This window comes from Copadichromis virginalis, linkage group LG1, assembly GCF_057382275.1.
Source record: "Copadichromis virginalis isolate Kocher_CV1m ecotype Utaka linkage group LG1, C_Virginalis_male_GT1.1, whole genome shotgun sequence".
In the NCBI taxonomy this organism is placed as follows: domain Eukaryota; kingdom Metazoa; phylum Chordata; class Actinopteri; order Cichliformes; family Cichlidae; genus Copadichromis; species Copadichromis virginalis.
In genome coordinates, this window is record NC_140618.1 from 19,651,782 (window position 1) to 19,668,710 (window position 16,929).

The 16,929-nt window shown below is 38.8% G+C and overlaps 1 protein-coding gene across 7 annotated transcripts in view; it reads left to right on the plus strand.

Moving 5' to 3' along the window:
- Positions 1–16,929, plus strand: part of rnf111 (ring finger protein 111) — a 41,537-nt gene that overhangs the window by 9,796 nt on the left and 14,812 nt on the right. For all 7 annotated transcript variants that reach the window (XM_085453453.1, XM_085453427.1, XM_085453461.1 and 4 more), the window contains one exon: positions 4,896–5,028. In XM_085453453.1, the coding sequence (XP_085309579.1) occupies positions 4,896–5,028 (133 nt within the window). The remainder of the gene's footprint in view (positions 1–4,895; positions 5,029–16,929) is intronic.

Below are 16,929 nucleotides of genomic sequence, written 5' to 3' on the forward strand. Positions count from 1 at the left end.
CCAATTTAAAATTGCATTTTTAGCAGCAGCCGGTCACAAAAGCAGATGATTTAGTTCCATTTGTTTAATCGAATCTATGACAAAAAGCTAAAAATAACAGTCTGGTAGGCATAAACATAAGTTTTTTGGCCAACAAGGTGATTGACAGAGAGTTATTAGCCAAAAACGTAGCTACAATGGTGTGCAGAGTGTCGTTAAAAATTGGAGGAAACTAGGCAAAAGAAGAACTGACAGGCTTAAAATACTATCAAAGGAAGACGGAGAGTATCTGAAAGTCATGTCTCTAATAGGAAAGCATCTGATTGACAACAATTTAAATTTTCACCATGACAACGATCCTAAACACACTGCCAATTCAATAAAAGCATATTACATATAGTGGAACAATATGAGTCATTATCAAAGCACTGTGGGATCATCTTGATAGAGAACAGAACAAAAAATTTGAATGTCTTTCGAGAAGCCTAGAGAACTATTCCTTAAATACTACTTAACAAAATTACAAGAAAACCTGGCTAACACAGTTCAGACTGTGTTTAAAAATGAAGGAGGTTGTACCAAACATTGACTTTCAAGATGTTAGAACTGTATAGTTCACCTATTACACCAATTGCACCAATTTCCCTTTTCCTGAGAAGACTGACTCAAGAGTAGCAGAGTACGGAATTTTTATAGACTTCCTGTTCCCTCACAGCACAATCAGGATCTAATTCTCTGGTGTAGAAGTTTAATGATGAAAAGTATCTCATTTGTTTCTGTAGTTGGAGCCGCTAGCTCTTTAGGTGTGCTGTTACAATTTTGGACTCCAGGTTTGGTTGGGTAGGGTCTCCTACTCCATAATTACTGCGGAATCACAGATGAACAATAGCATCGCTATTAGGGCGGGGTGACGTAGAAGTTTTAAGGTGCAACCATTAGAGCAGTCCTACCCATATATCGCACAGTGTGAAAAGAATCTCAGTAGTGCACAGGTGAGAGAAACACACATTTCCAGGATGAAGAGATTTTTGTATGTTTAATACAATTAATTAATCACAACTAACATAAATGGACAGATATCAGCTGAACAGCTAAAATGCTTTTGTGATGTTTTGGCTTTTTTTCCCTAACAGTTTAACCTTCGACCTATAGACCTGTGTCTGCTCTTTAATGTAACATTTGCACACTGTGTTTTTCACCAATTTAAACACTCGGGGTGAGAAAAAAAAAGGTTATGGCGACAAGACAGATGACTGTCTATCAAAATGCAGTCAGATTAGATCAGATTACGGTGTAATTTAAACATTAAATCATAAGTCATAAAGATCCTCTTTACTTTCATTTAATAATAATGATGGGTCAGTGTAGCTGTTATACACACACATTTACATGTTCAGAAGCATGCATGTGTCCGAACACATCTATCTTGCAAGGTTACATGCAGTGATTGACATGAAGCCATAGCGAGGTAGATTCAATTGTGAATATTATAATAATTATACCACTGAAATAATACAACAGTGTGTACTGCAATCTGAAAGCACAAATGGGAAAACCAGAGTGAAACTAACCACAGAGGTTCAAGTAGAAGCTACTGAAGTGCTGAGCTCCAAACACAGAACTACTTTACCGAGACCTTGCAGTAACGTCCAGCACAGTGTCAGGACACAGCCAAAGCCAGATTTATGGTCCCATATTTTCGTCCATTTTTGTAGCCTAGGTTTGGTGACATGCAGTGGTGAGCCAAAGTTGAGAAAGTCCTTAGTTGTTTTTAACACTATGTTTCACTGTATTACAAAGAACTTCTTTAAATAGTTTGACTTCTTTCAGGCTAAGCTGAAAACTAAACAAGAGTAGTCAGCATTCCAGATAATTTTTAAACTGCCCCCAGCGGGCAGTAGACCACCATAACGTATAGATGTGGGTCTGAAAAGCTCTGTGTACACCTATACATGACCCGCACAGTACCATGAGGGTCCTTAAGAGAAAGAGGCCTTCATCTGGCCTCCTATAAAGACGGACCACAGCTGCTTGGCTAGCCCCTGCTGTGAGCCTGTTGGAAAATCATGGCTTGGCACAGCATGGCTAAATGAGACTAACATGAGCAAAATGAAAACCCTATTAATTTCTGTTTTCTGAAGCTGGATCAGAGTCTACAGGTTTTCCTTTTACAGAAGGAGATTTTATTCTGGCTTACTAGCATGTCCCGTTAATATGAAAGGAAACTAAAAAAATTAAATGAACTTTATTATAGTTTTTGACTTGCATTACAGCATTTCATAAATGTGATGAATGTTGAAACATACATTAGAATTTGATGGCTGAATAATCAGAGCCCTACCTCAGAGAAATGCCAACTGCTGCCCTCTGTACCTGTTCAGGTTTATGAAGCCACTAAATTCAAACTATAACTTTGTGATTTGTTTCTCAGTGACTGTAAGAATGAAATCCTTTGAAAAGCTCCACCTCCGCCTTCGTTCATTGTTTCTTTCATGTAGCTGTTTAGCCCGAGCGATATTTCTGCTGCTGTGGCCCTAAGGGAGAATGGAAAGTTAGTTGTTGTGCCTTTGTGGTGGGAGAAAACTCAAACACTGTAGAGCAGCAGCCTTTGCATAGAAACAGTGAGTCTCTGAGGAAAAACAAGGCATTTGTTTACAGCAGGGAAAAGCAAGGAGGCAAGTGATGAAACCTTTCTTGTCCAGGGTTTGACGTAGGTGTGTGATGTAGAGAGGAAAGAGTTAAATCATACACGATGTATTAAAATGGGAAAACAATATCACAGCCAAATTTAATTTCAATTCAGTTTCAATGCAGTTTACACCTTAATTGAATTTCTTTAACAAAATCAAATAAAAATTCTGGTAAATTACTGGTTTAAACACAGATCAGACTCTTGGCCAAACTAAATTGCCTCAAGCATATTATGTGTCCTTACAGTGTTGTGTTTTTTTTTAAAAGGTATAGTAATACGAGGTGTTGTTTATCTTATTAAACATTGCACATATTGGCTACAGTTCCCAACCAACTTGTTGTTTTTGTGACTACATAAAGGCTTCACCTGAGTGCCAGGCAGCTAGACTTGCAGAAGGTGCTAAGCAGCAGTTCTCATGAGAGAGTAGGAATAGAAATCACACTGGGGAATTAGACTTCAGTAACATGGCAAGTCACTTGGTGATATGCACAAAGACACGGTTTAACTAAGCAAACAAAGTGCACAAATATACTCTAGCACTAAGTAAATTAAGCAAGCATTAATTTAAGTTATTTTAAAATCTCTTAACCAGCTTCCACAAGCTCTGTTCTACAAATCTTTCTGAATTTCATTCCTTAGAGATCATAAGGTGTTACAGTTTAAATGTGCTATACGCTGTAAGCCTGCCTTGGTATTTATGTGGAAGGCCAACCATGTCGGAGAGAACTTGTAAGTTTGACTGAAACACCCAATGCATGAGTCAGCAACTCTGACTTGCACTGAGATATTGTGATAATAATTAGAAACAGGCATGGGACTGTAAGCAGAAATAATCATGTCTCTGACTTATACTGTGTATTGTCGTCATCATTAGTGGAGACAAATTTATAGTTTCAAGTCTGGAGCTAACCCTAAAATAAATTCATTTTTGGGGACACTGCTGTCATTACCCTACCATGGCACCGGCACTGCCTCCATTTGCAGTGCTGAGAGGAATGATGCAGTTCTCTCCAATTAGTTTGCCATGACTAACCTGTTTGAGCAGTGCCTATGATGCACTGGGCTCCTTGAGTATAATGTGGGTGGCATTAATACATGCACCCACACAGGACCCCTTGAGTGTTATTAATTGACCACATACATTAGATATAAATCGTAAAATTAAATAAATACACATTTGTGGGTTTGCATAATGCTTATTGTATTTTTTAAAATGGATTACTTTACAAATAATGTAATAATATCTTCTGGTTTCCTTCTTTTGATGTGTCAGTGCAACCATTAACGCTTTGCAGACGCACCTTAGTGTTAAGGTCCCATGGTGTTAAGTGCAAGTAGAGATAGAGTGGGATCTGTTGCATTGATTACATTTCTCTTGTGCCCAGAGCTGCTGAACTGAGCAATTTCAGCACAAAGGTTTATTGGTTGGGTTATTTGTATGCTTTAAGCTAGTTATTTATATTTAACTTGATTCTGGTAAGCAGAAAACTGAGATTAATAAAAATTCGGACTATGACATGTTTATGCTGTTTGTTTTATTGTAGTTAGATGATATTTGCATTTATCAGATAGTATCTGGTCAGTTTATTAGAACTGGGGGGGAAATTGATACAATGGTATTGTCATATGGTGGTATTGTATCAATGCAGGGACACATGATATCTATATTTTCTTAAATACATTAAATTACTCTGGGGATACTATGAAAAAGAGGGCTCATCTCGTACATCCTGGGATAACATTAGGTGAGCAAACATACATTTTATTGACTCAACTGAAAAAACATCCAACATTGGACACACTTTGCTGTGAACTAGGAGTCAGCTTCATCAAGCTAGCTAAGGGCTCAGTCACATGAGTAAAAGTAGGACAGCAACATCCTTGCATCTACAAGAAAATCTGCCTGGTGATTGCATTGAATCTTTTAACATTCTGTGACCGATTGCAGCTTTTGATGTCTAAATGGTTGCACAGAGCTTGAGCGTGTTGATCGCAAGGTACAGATTGCATGATAGGAGGCAACCTTTCTGCAAGCAGTTGAACTCTGACCTGGACTGACTGCAATCACCATCAGAGAAAGTTGAAGGCTTGCACATAACTGTGATCTAATAATCAATATGTTAAAAATGTAAATAATAATGCATCATGAGTGAAATATTGTGATAATATTGTATTGTAGGGAGTCTGGAGTACTACACTAACTTTTGGTAATGGATTTATTCAGGTGCTCTGGACGAGGATGTCGTGGTGATTGAGGCGTCTCCAGCTCCCGCTCCTGCTGTCCCTGCAAGTGAGGAGATCAATGTGACCTCAACGGACAGTGAGGTAGAGATCGTCACAGTTGGAGATGGGTTCAGGTAGGCACCCCAGCTTTTTGAGTAATTAGTGAGAGTAAAATAAGATCTGAAATTAATTTGACCCTGATTCTATTTTGAATTCTTAAGGGTTTTAGGTGGATGCAGACTAAGCGTCTGAACTGTTAGTACAGTTTGCTTTTTTATCAGCAAACAAAAACTCAAGCCCAGTATTGTGAAAGTTGGGTTAGGACTTTTCTTAACTTGCAAAAATAGACTTTTACGCATGTGCTGTTAATGCTGTTTTTGTATACCAGTGCTATGCATTACGCTTTCACAACAATGCAAAGTGTCCACTTGGGTCAGTGTGGCAGATTAATGCGAGACTTTCTGCAGATACTAAAGTTTCTGGCAAAGCTACATCCTTAGCGTACCTTTTAGCAGACTAGGTAATAACTCCTCAACTTTGACACGAGCTATTGACATGACTACCTATGGGAGTGAATGATTCTGTTGATTGACATATGAGGGAATGGTAAATGCATTAGATGGGAGGCACCAATGCTAAGAGACTGGTTGGCAACTATCTGGCAATCCACAGGTTGCTGGAAAAAAATATGCATACCATGTGAATGCCTGCTGGTTAGTGGCAGATGCTAAAGCTTCATTCATGCAGTCCTAGAGATCTGCCAGTGACGCCCAGTAACCACTGGTCACCAGAGAAAATTGTTTCTTCTGTGACAATTGGCAAGAAGTCACTAGTGAAAACTGAAACTAGAAACTGATCACAAAGAGGTACACAGTGCTGCACTGAAAACCACCTTACTGTTGCTTTGGTCATTAGCAGGTTGCTGCACTCGACTGTAGTTTGCATGGAAGAAACAATCTTGTCTACAAACACCTGCAAACCCCTTCCAAGTGTTCGTGAAACTATGAGAAGTGCAACACAAACTGAAAAGAGACCATTTGTAGAAACTGCGCATTTTGAAACATGTTGTTTGTCACAATATGGTAAATCTTTTTTTTTTCTATTTTGCTTTGCATTTTTATCCAGTTTTAGCTCAGTGGGTCAATTTTAACTCATCAAGAGAAGAGCATCTTCCATTCAAACTAAGGGTGACCATTGCAGTCTGCTATTAACCAAATAAGATCTTTGGTGCAGTAGGGTCCTCTTTGCAACTGTTTTCACATAGTGACAGCCGGCAACTCACTTGCCATCCAGTTAGGAAATGCACATTTTTCTCTAGCATCTGGGGTGGGGTTACCAGGAGGGTAACAACTTATCTAGTTCTGTGTGATGTAGCCTAACCACTGTGAAATCTTTACCAGACATCAGCTGCAGAGCAAAGGGGAATTGCTTTGTATCAGGACATGGCTTTCCTCTTAAATTTACTGGAATAGCTAAGACACTGTTAGCTCCAGCTTCAGCACTTTGCTCGCTTAGACCTTTTATTTTAAGGGTTGATCTGTGATAATGTGCAGTAAGGATAGTTTAAAATGCCTTATAAGACTTAAACCAAGCGCTAGACAGCTGGTTTTGTTAGTGTGGGTGTAGCCATTTTGACAGAACTAGAAAAAGGAGTAAGTGCAGGTTGGTCATTGCTTGCTTAAAGAGAAGTTGTAGGATGGGGGTGTGTAGTGCTTTAGTTGATTTGTTTTGCTCATGGATTCCATAGCTCTGCTTACATTGAACAGAGAAACCAGTCCTAGTAGAGCTGCATGCCTACATGTTTATAGCTGTAAACCCACATCACCCTGAAGCCACCTACGCTGTGCCTCTGCCATTTAAATCTTTCTAGATATGTCAAGCACAATGTGAGGTCAACCAGATGCGTGACTAAAGGTTTATAGTTAAATATAGTTAACTTGTTACACCACGAATGATTTAAGTGGCAGGGACAAAAAAAAGTCACTTTGACATGCCGCTTTTTTATATGCTACTAAAATTGTAAAACTATATATAACCAATGTGAATAATGATCCCATATCACAGAATAATTCTAAAATTCATGTTTCATGTATACATGTATACATCAGAACGTATTCCAGACTTGTTTTTTTAACATCACTAGAGGTTTATTATGTAAGCTTAAAACTACCATGGAGTAGATGTAGTGCTATATTGTGGCAAAGAATAACAACAATAACTAGCTGCTTCCACACTGAGTCCCTTATCCCGAGGATGGAGTCCAACTTTACCAACCTCTGGTGCGTACGGAGAAAGTTGTAGTCCTAGTTTTGCTCTGCAGCCTCTTGGGCTCAGCATTGCAGCACATGAACCAGTTCTGTACCTTTTTGTTGTTGTTTAGAGTGGTTCTCCACAGCAGAACGATGGCATGCACAAGGCTGGTTGGACTGTGCACAACTGCGTAATAGACTTTCTGGAGAGACAGCTAAATGATATCAAGGACCGCCACAGCAGTGCCAGCTAACAGAATTACTCACTAATAAAGAAACTGCTAAAATGACATGCAGAATATACTTATCCTACTTTTGATATACCTGGGCATCTCACACAAGTAAAGTCCGTATTTAGGGAAACACTGTATACATTGCATAGCCTGATTGGTATCATGGCTGCCATATCACTGTATATAATGCTCAAGTCTTTTTGATATGGATGCTAGTTAGAGACAGACATTTGAGAGCAGTGTGTTTAGAGAAGTTGTATTCCACTACACCCACCTCCATTTTCCTCACCCAATGAATCTTTTCTCTCTCTTCTCATATAACTTCTTGTCTCCTCATGCAGGCGATTATGCAGCTCAGTTCACAAACCTCTCCCTCTGTGTTAACCTCCATCTGTCTCCTTTGGCTTTCTGTCTTTAACCATATTTTTCCTGTTCCTACCTTTCACATTAGTCTATCAGTAATATATGAAAAATAGTTCCTGGAAGTGAGTATACCCAGCCTGCGATGTCATGGCCTGTCTGCCTGTTTTCCTCACTTTCAAAGATGTCCTGTCTCATTAGAGAATGTAGAGATGAGCTCTGCTGTAAGGGGGATGGGCAGCAGCAGAGCAGAAGGGCGGAGAATCAAAGGCCAGGAGAATGAGCAGTGAAATCTTTGTTCACACTGCCAGTGGTCTAATTTATATGTTCACATGCAGTTTATATTAGTACAGGCACGATATTCAGAAGTATGAAAACCCACATACATATTGTATCGTGACTTTTTCTTGGTATTTTGGGTGATTGGCTGCTTCTGATGTGATTTATTTAATTGTGTGTGATGCATTTGCATGAAAACAACTTCTGTAGGCAGAAGAGTGGGTTTCCTAAGTCTCACTACACATAGATATACTTTTTATTCTGAAAACGGAGAGAAACAGTCTTAGAGCAGCCAAAACCAGTCAAAAAGACTGGAATGCAGTGTAAAAGCTGAAGATAACATAATAAATAGCCTGATAAGTAAAACCATACAGGGTTGGACAGCCTCTCTTCACTCCCAGCTTGTGCAAAATGTGGCACTCCAAATTCAGGTTTAAACCAACAGCAGCACTTTTGACATAAGTGGGGAAAAAACGCTAAAAAAATTAAGTAAAGTGTTTCCATTTTTAACCCACTGCCTCTCAGATTGGTCATTTGACTTGCTGTCAGTGTTCTCATCATGAATTTGAACGGCTGGCAGTTATTTATTCGTTCATGCAGTTGACTCGCCTGTAAAGCCGTGCGTCAGGAGAAAATTCCAGTGTTTTAGCAGTGCACTGTGGGCTGCGTTTGGCAGCTGGTTCACCCAGAGCACAGTGAGTTACAATAAACAAGGATTATGTAGCTGACATGGATCAATTTAAAAAAAAAAAAAAAAAGCCCTTGATGAGTCCCTGCCCTGATTCTGCTAATCAGCTCAGTATATGCATATTAGGGCAGTGACTATCACGAGACTCTCTGTGAGCGTTATGTGCGTGCTACATTTTTCTGCAGGATTCCTGAAAGTTTTCTACTCTGTGTTTAGAATTGGAAGGCCTAAATTATGAATACACAGCCAATACTGCTGTCAGGGCAAAGCTTAATGCCTCACATTGTTTATTCTCTCTTACACAGTGCTGTTGGCCTTTTATGATCCCCTCCCAACCTTTAAACTCCCAACCTCCCAGCCTTAGCTGCCCATAGCATCAGTCCCAGCAGTTTACATTGCCGCAGTGCACAGAACCTCAGCTCCCTGGGGTTTGTGTCTCTCAACACTTTGGTTTGGCACAGCCTCGACATTGCCAAGCCACCCATTCCCACAGTGTTCATATTTACAATGTACTGTTTTGCTCTTTGCTGCCACACTCAAGGGGTCATAGTGGTAAACAGATATTTACAAAATAATCCCAGGGCTGCTTAATTAGGAGCCCATCCCTAGTGGCAAGCCCTGCTCCTTGGGATCAACCCTGAGCTGAGGATGCTGGCCAATTAGACCCCAGTACAACCACCATGTACACCCCTCCCCTCACCCCCACTCAAACTCCCTCCACCCACAGATGCCACCCTCACTGCTGTGTGTTCAGTGGTGAGGAACAAGTGTTTGTTAGCAATGTGTGAAGTATGAAGTTTAATAAGCTTCCTCCTCTATTGTTGCATTGTGCAGTACGTCCCAGAGGAAGCTGATTTGGACGAGGACAGTATGAGCTAGTGGGAATCCCCCTCAGCACAAAGCGTTTGCTCTGTTACATTTAAGCAATGAAATCAAAGCCATCTCTTAATTAGTTTGTTTCTTAGTTAGCCAGTTCAAAACGTTACATATTCATCTTTAAAGTATTAAAGTAAAACATGCAGGCACTAAAAGTGAAATGAGGAATAATAATGCTTTTTATTTACTAGTTAACTTTATACAGTGCAGTAAACACTTTTGCTTTTTAAATAACATTAGTTTTCATCAGTAACACTTCCATAGGTTTAAGGTATTTGGTAGTTTGGTTATTTCACCAGCTTTCAGGGCTTACCATGAGTGTTCATTGGACTCAAGTCTGTCTTAATATTTCTTCCGGTGATCCCAGAGTGGTAAATCCTATTATTATTTTTAAAATACAAAACAAAACCTCATTCGTGACAATGACTTAACAAGGTAAAAGGAAAAAAAGATTGCAGTATTTGCTCACTTCTTTCTTTGGTGTGAGTAAGTCCATTCTTCCTATTCTACTCAGTTGTTCTAGTTAGTGTGAATGCTTGAAAAGCATTCACAGTATTGTTGTTGTAATCTTTATTATTATTAGTGTGAATGCTTGAAAAGCATTCACAGTATTGTTATTCGAATCTTTATTATTATTATTATATTTTATCTATTCCGTACGTTTTTTGTACTCCTACTCCTTCAAAACCGTTCAACTTAGAAAAACCATTCAAACACCATTAGATTCCTATTCTTTTGGACATGACTGCTTCTACTTTTCTCATTTTTAACATTTATATTTTTAATTTTATTCAACTTTATTCAACAAAAATTTCCCATGTATTTCAATGGGGAGACCCTTCAAATTCTCATTCAACTTACTCATTTTTAAACTCTTACTACTTCCACATACATTGACATAGAGCCACCATTCAAACTTTAAAACGAAGACAAGACATTCAACTATTCAACTTGTATTTATCTTTTCAATATCTATTATACTTTTTCTTCAGTTCCAGTTTAAGTTTCATGATGTTTTTTCACCCGTTTCAGAGTTTATAATGGGTGTGTATGGGACGGAATGTTGGGGCTAGAGTGAGGCAGCTCAACTGCTAGAGTGAGAGGAGCAAAAAAATTAATCTTAAAATCTTTTTTAAAACTGCTGCTGTGTCTGCAGCGTTTGCTCTACAGGTATGATTTTACCCTCAAAACGTAGCCATCGCTGTCCTCTTTCATCCAATGTGTTTACTATTGTCCTAGGTGTTATGGTTCTTTCGTAAATGTCACCAATGCACAGCCTCCTCCCTCCAACTCTTCCATAGACTCTAATGTTAAAATGGCTCAGAAGGTTCGTTTGAAAATCAGAAGAGCATGGTGTCTTTCCACTGTCACCACGTCCATATAATAAACTCCACAGGCATGAAAACTGAGAATTCAGTAGACTAGACATTGCTGTCACTCACGGTGAAAGAATTTTGTCAATACGACCTATACTTTTCATTTGGGAACGATTTGTTTGGGCCTGACTTTTCTGTTCATTTTAAGCAGCAAAAGTGAGGCGCATGTCTGTGTACGTGTGTATGGAGCCATTGGGTGCGGTCACTACAGCAACCAGGCTCACACCTGCCTGCTTAACGAGCTCTGCCTGCCACTGTACCAAGATTCATCTTAAGCACTTCTCTTTCAACTGCTGCTGTGTCCACAGTGTTACAGCCATCATTTTACCCTCAAATTGTCGCCATTATTGTTCTCTTTCCAACACCGTATCTTTCAAAGCTCAGGCATTTAAACTTTTTAAACTGTGTGGATCAAAGTGGAGGGATCACATTTTAGTCATTCAGTGATTCAAAGAATATGACCTTTTAATATTCATTCAGATGTTTTCTGACTCTAAATGTTCTTTTCTCATTTCTTAGGGTTTTCTAATTTACATTTAAAACATTTTCAGTTTTTTTCCAACTCCTTCTTCTGTGTAACCTTCAGCTTTTAGCAGTTCAGCACCTTTGTTTTCAGGTTAAATTCGTTTTTTTTTTTGTTTTTTTTTATCTCATTCAATATTTTTAACTCAAAATTCAGCAATTAATTCATTTCAGTGCATACATTCAGATTCAAGCATTCACACTGCAGTTTCTTCAGAAAATGCACTTTCTAGTTATTATATTTTATTCTGTATTCCGTACGTTTTTTGTAATCCTACTCCTTCAAAACCGTTCAACTTAGAAAAACCATTCCAACACCGTTAGATTCCTATTCTTTTGGACAACACTGCTTCCATTTTTCATATTTTTAACATTTATATTTTTAATTTTATTCAACTTTATTCAACAAAAATTTATAATGTATTTCAATGGGGAGACCCTTCAAATCCTCATTCAACTTACTCATTTTTAAACTCTTACTACTTCCACATACATTGACATAGAGCCACCATTCAAACTTTAAAACGAAGACAAGACATTCAACTATTCAACTTGCATTTATCTTTTCAATATCTATTATACTTTTTCTTCAGTTCCAGTTTAAGTTTCATGATGTTTTTTCACCCGTTTCAGAGTTTATAATGGGTGTGTATGGGACGGAATGTTGGGGCTAGAGTGAGGCAGCTCAACTGCTAGAGTGAGAGGAGCAAAAAAAATAATCTTAAAATCTTTTTTAAAACTGCTGCTGTGTCCGCAGCGTTTGCTCTACAGGTATGATTTTACCCTCAAAACGTAGCCATGGCTGTCCTCTTTCATCCAATGTGTTTACTATTGTACTAGGTGTTATGGTTCTTTCATAAATGTCACCAATGCACAGCCTCCTCCCTCCAACTCTTCCATAGACTCTAATGTTAAAATGGCTCAGAAGGTTCGTTTGAAAATCAGAAGAGCATGGTGTCTTTCCACTGTCACCACGTCCATATAATAAACTCCACAGACATGAAAACTGAGAATTTGGTAGACTAGACATTGCTGTCGCTCACAGTGAAAGAATTTTGTCAATACGACTTGTACTTTTAATTTGGGAACGATTTGTTTGGGCCTGACTTTTCTGTTCATTTTAAGCAGCAAAAGTGAGGTGCATGTCTGTGTCGTGTGTATGGAGCCATTGGGTGCAGTCACTATAGCAACCAGGCTCACACCTGCCTGCTTAACGAGCTCTGCCTGCCACTGTGCCAAGATTCATCTTAAACACTTCTCTTTCAACTGCTGCTGTGTCCACAGTGTCACAGCCATCATTTTACCCTCAAAACGTCGCCATCGTTGTTCTTTTTCCAACATCTTGTCTTTCAAAGCTCAGAGATGTAAACTTTTTAAACTGTGTGGGTCCAAGTGGAGGGATCACATTTGAGTCATTCAGTGATTCAAAGAATATGACCTTTTAATATTCTTTCAGATGTTTTCTGACTCTAAATGTTCTTTTCTCATTTCTTAGGTTTTTCTAATTTAAAATTAAAACATTTTCAGCTTTTTTCCAACTTCTTCTTCTGTGTAACCTTCAGCTTTTAGCAGTTCAGCACTTTTGTTTTCAGGTTAAATTCGGGTTTTTTTTTTATCTCATTCAAGATTTTTAACTTAAATTCAGTAATTAATTCATTTCAGTGCATACATTCAGATTCAAGCATTCACACTGCAGTTTCTTCAGAAAATGCACTTTCTAGTTTCTATTTGGTTTTGTAATCTGCTCGGACAAGATCAGGGAAATACCCTTAGAAGTCACAAGTACGTCATTTGGCTAAAACAAAGAGAAAGATTTTGGGACGTTTACAGCAAAGGCCTCCAATTCATGTGATCTCTCTCTGTTTTCTCTGTGTTAAAAGGAAAACATGAGAAATAATTTAATTTCCCCAAAAGTTAGAAAATTAGTGTGTTCCAGTAGCCAAAACATACCAGATTAAAAAAGCTTCTAGGGTTAAAACTGATGTTCAAAATGGGACTCGGTTAAAACGAAAATGCAAAAAATGAAGAGCTGAATACCATAAAATCTAAATATGAGGATGCAGGTCTTTGCATTGTGTTCTGCATACATCCTGAGCTCAAACAGATGTTGTACAAAGTGTTGTCCAGGGTGACCATTATTCATCGCCACAGCGATTTGGATGAACTCTGCATGAGCCAATAGCAGATTCCAGTCAGTGTTTATTCAAACAGCAATGACGAATTCCCTTGGCAACTAATATGGATGCATTCCAACAGTTAGCAGTTCAATATTCAGGCTGCAGAAAAGTTCCTTCATAGTAACGTGATGAGATTGCGCCACTTTTTCAGGAGGATACTCTGTATACAAAAGACTTCACACACTGGACTCTGCCTGTGTAAGCTTTTGGTTCTCACCATGCTTTATTTGGAGCCAGACTTGAACACGTTAAGACTTAAGAGAGTGAGGTGCTAAGTTACGAGCTAATCATAGCTAGTATTGTTAGCAAGCTGTGTGCATAAACTCTGTGTTGGTATCACACAGACACATTTACCTGCTAGTTAGTGCCTGGTAAGCAGATTAAGGAATAGGGCTGAACGATTATGGAAAATAATCTAATTGCGATTTTTTTTGCCCCAATATTGCGATTGCGATGCGATATGCGATTATTTTTTAAGGTCTTTGTCTTCTGTATTATTAAACAAAGACAAGCAATACATCATATAGTATGGCCAATACTATATTACATTAATTTTAAACTGTTCTTTCCTGGAAGACAGACCTCTGTTATGATGACATGAGGTGATGCATGAATTGATGACTGACATTTTTATTTAACTTCTTCAATCACAACAGTATATTTGAACATACACAATAGTTTATTTTTAGCTTACAAACATCTGAGCATAAAGTGCTGACAAGGAACCCTGGTGTAAACATTAAAATTAAAGTCAGTACAATGTGCAGATTGCAGAAATATACATAAAAAAAATCAGTGGCTTTACCACACTCAGTTTTTCGACATCTGTGAACTACTAGACAGTCATTCAATTAAAAAATAATATTAAATAAATAAAACTAATAAATAAAAAATACACACATCTTACTGATCTTTGCAGTCAGTAACATTACACATAAAGTGCAAACATAATAGCAATTGTATAAACACACACACAAACACGCCTTTAAAATTTAAAGGCGTGAAATTGGACGGTCTAGTTCTGATTAGCGTCACCGCTGTCTCGGTGGAGTTTAATAAACTCGACCGTCTGCTTCTTGCTATCTAAAATATAACCAGACACTGGTGTAAATTCTCGACTGTCTCATACTTCTGTTTAATAAGTTTTCTGTTTGACGTTTAGTCAGCTGTGTGAAAACCAAGGAGGAACCCACCCGGGGGATTAATAAAGTTTTATTTTATCTAATCTAATAACTTTAATCTCAGCCAAACCGATTTACTCACGAACAAACAAAACACTGAAAAAAGCCCAACAATAACATTTTTAGGTTGTCTAAGTGACTTATATATTACGTTTAACCCGAGCAGCGAAACTCCGCGGTGATCTGAAAATGATGTGCCGGGAGTTGTGCCGTTCTCGGCCGCATCAGTAACCCTCGAGCTCCCGGCTAGCTGTCGAGCTGGTGGGTAGCAGACGCCTCTGAAAACGTCGAAGCACTTTTGCAAATATGGGATATCTTGATAAACCGAGCAGATATTTGATGTTTACACAACTACTTTCTCGCCTAAAAATATGTTAAAAGTTTATTTTGTGACCCAGAAAGATTAGTATGAGTAATTTTAAAACTTAGTAGCGGCCGCCATTGCTGGAAACTGGAGTTTGGCTGGGCCGCGCTATGAATTCTGGGATATGGTAGTAATTTGGACAGCCTTCGGCACGTCGCTGTGACGTAATCGGTCTACAAATGCGGCCTCAGGAGGATGCAGCCCATGAATTTGGACATGTCCAGAGTATAATCGCAGCCTTTGCGGTTAGAAAATTGCACTTGATCATGTCGCGATATTATCGCAAATGCGATATATCGTTCAGCCCTATTAAGGAAATACCAGATTTAACCAAAAACAGAGCCACTGACTCATTAAGATGGTTCTAACTCACTGTAAGCCATGCTATGTGTCAAATAATTCCATTTAAAAAATGCTTTTTCATAAAGTCACCAACACCACAAATGTGGCCCAGAGGTTCAGTTCAGTGATTTGAATTGGCCAGAGTGAAACATAGTAGACAACAAGTGGCCTCACCCCTAGATGCCATTTGCCACAAAGGGCAAATTTATCAATAGAGAGCAAATCTATTTTTGTACCAGACTGTAAACAAGTTTATTTAATGGCTGAAGCTCAGCGTTTTAACATGTGAGTCTCTGAGGATTGACTCATTTGTGAAGCCAGGCAGAAGTCAAGTTTTTGCCCCCAGTTTGCTCCTTAAAAAGGGTTAAAAAAAAGGAAAAGGGTCAATCTAACAATGACTTAATCAGTAACATATTGATGTCTGATGTATATGTATCAATCAGTAGGAATCTCTGAGCTGGTCACATCAGGGTTACTGAGACTGTGCTGTTGCTTCCTTCCCTCTGCTGCTCTGTATTCCTGTTTTTAATCTCTCATTTAGCCACAGTGAAATTCCCTAGCTGCAGAGCTCCATGGCATCAAGCTTTACGGCACTCCCATTTAGTCTCTTGACTCTTGTCCCTTGAGGTCATGCCCTCCTCCCTCTGATCACCTAGATTTACAGTGCTGTGGAGGGAAATGTGGCTACTCCCTGGCCTCTCACTTGAGTCTCAGAGGCCATGGGGTAGAGCGACCGGAGCCTTGGAGAGAGAAAATTAAAAGAAAGATAAGAAAATGGGCTAAAGGTGGGGCAAGAGCAGCACAGCGTTTGACTTAATTCGAGGAAAACGAAAGGTGGTTGGAGACGATGGGAATATTTAGATGCAAGGCTGATTGCAGAACAAGTCTGCAGATTCTAAAAGTCAATTTTTTGTATTGTTTTTGTTTTTTGGTTTTTTTTTATTTAGCGACTAATTTACTAAGTAAATTATTAAAGTTTCAAACAAAACAATTAGTGCAGAACAAAAAAAGAATGCAAAACTACACAACCTAATGGATGATGTTAAATATTTTACAAAGACAGGAGACTAGTTTGTCAAGTGTGGCTTATCTTAGCAGCACCAGCTGTAATTCTTTCTCTGCAGGTCCACACACGTGTGCAGACTGTGGTTCTGTGTTGCTCTGGTGGTGATATGCCACTTTACGCCACCACAGGCTGCAGATCAAAGTATAACAGAACTGCGCTGGTTGCAGGGCTTGTCATCTGTTTTACTTTCCAGCATGCTCATTTACAGCTTACTGCCACAGAGTCATAGGGGCTGTTGCTAACTAGTGGTGGATGGTTGCTTAGCAGTTAAAAGGCATTGACCATTATTTATATTAGCAGAGTACTAACATTTAAACGTATC